The sequence below is a fragment of the Heloderma suspectum genome, chromosome 5 (genome assembly GCF_057233095.1).
Source record: "Heloderma suspectum isolate Gila_16-S chromosome 5, 16-S_ref, whole genome shotgun sequence".
NCBI classification, from domain to species: domain Eukaryota; kingdom Metazoa; phylum Chordata; class Lepidosauria; order Squamata; family Helodermatidae; genus Heloderma; species Heloderma suspectum.
In genome coordinates this window covers 106678676-106681793 of record NC_139462.1, presented here as the reverse complement: position 1 = coordinate 106681793, position 3118 = coordinate 106678676, and the positions used below count along the sequence as shown (strand labels likewise).

Sequence of the window (3118 nt, the reverse complement as noted above, 5' to 3'; positions counted from 1 at the left end):
CTGCATGGATGACTCTCTAGTCCATGAGCTGCGATCCATCAAGGCAGAAAGTCAGGGAGGGGAGGACACGTTGTGCAAACCTTGTATCATGTACCTTAGTTGGCGTTTAAGCCGCTTTAGGGATGATTTGACTTCCGAAAAGCAGCATCCAAATAAGCGGAGGAGGAGGAGGAGGAGGAGGAGAGACACACCTGATATCGAAGTCTGAGGCCATCTGATATCAAAGAGGGTCTTCAAGATGTGCTTCTCTCAGGGCAATAGCATCCATCTCACACAATCCGATGGTATTGCTGCGGACCACTTTGTGATCCAGTTCGGTTGAAAAAGGTGGTGCGCAACCCCGATAGGACTCTGACCTGCTGCTTCCTTCCACAGCACATCAAGTACTGGATGCTGTCAAAACATGGCCAGGAGAGAGGCAGAGCCCTGACATGTGGAGCATCCCTCCTGCGCCATGCAGTCACCCTGCCAGACCTGGATGTGAGTATCCCCACATGCTGGCATGGCCTGGAGCCCTGGCCTGGGAGTGGGAGGGAATTCAGAGGATAGACCAAACTGCCATTGGGGGGCCAGGGAACTATTTTCTTTATGTGATTAGCAGGTGCGGGGGTGGGGGTGGGGAGGGACACCGAATCAGAGTCACAGTTGCAGGTGATGGGTTAACCCCCCCCCCCCATGCCAGGGTCGTGTTCCAGGTCGTGCTTCCCATCCGGCCTGTTTGGGAAAGGACAATCTTGACAGTTTCGTGGGGAATGGACGTGTCTCTCAGTGCTGCTAAGACCCATAGTCGTCTCATGCTCCCCTCCCAAATGCAAAGATAGAGCATCCCACTGGGAACCGGTCCAGTTACCCTGAATGTGGAGAAGGTGGGTTAGAGCTCTCGCTAAGGGCTAATCCTACCAGTGGAGTTGCAGAAAGAAGTGCATTGAAGCAAAGGGAGGAGCTGAGAGTGGAATGTGCATAGAGATTCATCTCGCTTTCTTTCCCACTAGACATCTGGAGAACACCCTGCTCTCGGGTACTACGTGGCAGCTTTTGGCCTCCACCTAACCAGCAAACATGAAGAACTAAGGGACCAGGCGAGGGAGGCCATCAGCTGCCTGATGAAGCTGCTTCTCTTCCAGAGGGGTACGGAAGCTGGAAAAGCTCCATCTGCTCCTCAAGTTTCTTTACCCCCTGCTTCCCTTGGATTTGTCTTGGGAAGGGAAGAGAAAGATGTCAGGCCAGTGGTAGAGGGCAACCAAGCTATAGCTTCTGGCGTGTCTCCGTTAGGGCAGAGAATGACTGACTTGGAGGAGGAGGAACTGTGGTGCCAGGGGGGAACGGGGACGAAGATGCTGCTGGCCTGCAAAGATACTTGCAGGGTTGGGGAGGTAAGGCTGTATTTCCACGTTGGTCGTAAGTTTGGTTGCAGGGCTGCAGACAGACGAGTCGCCTCTTGCAGCTGTCCAATTAGACCAGGGCGGGGGGACAACATTGCGTGGGAAGCTGAGGGTGTCTGTCGGAAGGGGAGGAGGGGAATGCCCTCCTTGAGCGCCCCTCCCTGTCTGGGATATATAATAATATCAACTCACATCAGCGGCTGGGGGGTGTTTTTTCCTCCAACCACTCCGGAGGTCTCCCCAAGCAAGTGGGGAGCCTCCAATATCAGTCCAAGGCTCCTGTTTCAGGCTGGCTAGAAGCCTAAAGAGAGGCACCGCTGCAAGGGTTTGTAGAGGGTCCCCCTCTTTCTTTTCTCGTGCCAAGAAAAACGGATGGCACCTGCCGGCACCCCCTCCGAGTACCGTGACTGCTTGTCTCTTTTAGGTCTTCCGGGAACTCTTCACCGAGGGCCAGAAGAGGGAGTTCCTGAGCATGGCTTTGCTGACTGCGCATGGATCCCAGCTGCAGACAAGTGCGGCTGGGATCCTCTTGGTCTACGCCATGCTCGGGAAATCCCATGTGGTACTGGGGACGGAGGTGAGTCAGCGGCTAAGTCGGCTTGGCGCAGGGGAAGGGACGGGTCTGCACAGAGAACGGCATTTGACATCGGCGGTGTCCCTGTGTCATGAATAGGGGGTGCGGGGGAAGGAGAGCTGCCCGCACAGCTTGTGTTTCTCACCCTGTAAGGCAAGGGCAGTGAAGGAAAAGGTACTGCAGCAGCTCGACATCCTCCAGAGGCAGAAGAAGGTCCCTGAGGCGCTTAGAGTCCTCTTCCCAAGCAAAGGTGACTGCCAGATCCTCGACACCCTGGATGTGTACACATGCAAGGCAGAGCAAGGGGCCACGTTCATCTATCCCCGGGTTCTCCATCTCTTTCTGGGGAATGGCCTTGGCCTCAATCATTTAGGCTGGGATTTCTCAGCACGGACCAGCAGTGTTCTCAGTGGCCAGTTAGGCACTCAATTAGTGTCCTTCCTGGCTGGCTGCGTAGCCGGCCGATCTCTGCGTAGCCGGCCAAACACCCCAAATAATGCAGTTTTATATGTGACGTCTACAGTCATCTGCTACCTAAATCAGGTGGAATACTCCAGTATCCCCTTTGCTTCTTTTCCCTTCCGTTCCATCCAGATGCTGTAATTGTTGAGGGCCTCGAAGAGTAGGGGATTCGCCACCCCAAACTGGGCCATCCTCTTGACAAGCGGCACTGTCTGCAGCATTGAACTAAATGAAAGGAAAGAAAATGCAAAAAGGTGCGCCCAGGAGCGTGAAGGATCAGAGGGAAGGAAAAGAAAAACACGCACGGAAAAACAATGCTATTTGGGGGAGGAGGGATTAAAGACCAATATGTTCTCAGTCAGCAGTCGGGGGGAGAAAAGTTTCTGAATGTCATTATTTGTGAAAATAAAACAATTACAGCCCATGATTCTGCTGCAAGACTCCTCGATCCCATGTTCAGTTTGAGGTACTGATCCACAGCTTCCAACATATCAAAGATGAAGACAGGGACGTGCTTGTTGTAACCTGATGTCAGGGTGGAAACTGAACCCATAGAGCCCCAAAGCAGCTCTGATTCTGAGGAAGGAGGTGTGTGTCTTTTTGCATGGCTGCTTGTGGTTCAGGGCGTCCAGGTCTCTGCTGTGCTTCTCCGTCTACTCTGAGTGGAAGCCAGGGAAGACCTCTGTCACAACAGGATCCT

The 3118-nt window shown here is 53.6% G+C and overlaps 1 protein-coding gene across 1 annotated transcript; it reads left to right on the top strand.

Annotated features, from left to right (window-relative positions):
* Positions 1-381: 381 nt before the first annotated feature.
* On the top strand, positions 382-2844 carry LOC146344247 (uncharacterized). The gene is made up of 6 exons (XM_084860338.1): positions 382-480; positions 993-1128; positions 1273-1373; positions 1807-1959; positions 2110-2206; positions 2551-2844. Exons 1-6 carry the CDS (start codon positions 391-393, stop codon positions 2580-2582), a joined length of 609 nt encoding a protein of 202 aa, XP_084716464.1. The 5' UTR covers positions 382-390; the 3' UTR covers positions 2583-2844.
* Positions 2845-3118: the final 274 nt, after the last annotated feature.

Coding starts and splice junctions, on each gene's coding strand:
- LOC146344247 (XM_084860338.1), top strand. CDS start 391: ATGCTGTCAAAACATGGCCAGGAGAGAGGCAGAGCCCTGACATGTGGA. Junction 481..992: donor TCACCCTGCCAGACCTGGAT/GTGAGTATCCCC, acceptor CTTTCCCACTAG/ACATCTGGAGAACACCCTGC. Junction 1,960..2,109: donor ATGTGGTACTGGGGACGGAG/GTGAGTCAGCGG, acceptor TCACCCTGTAAG/GCAAGGGCAGTGAAGGAAAA.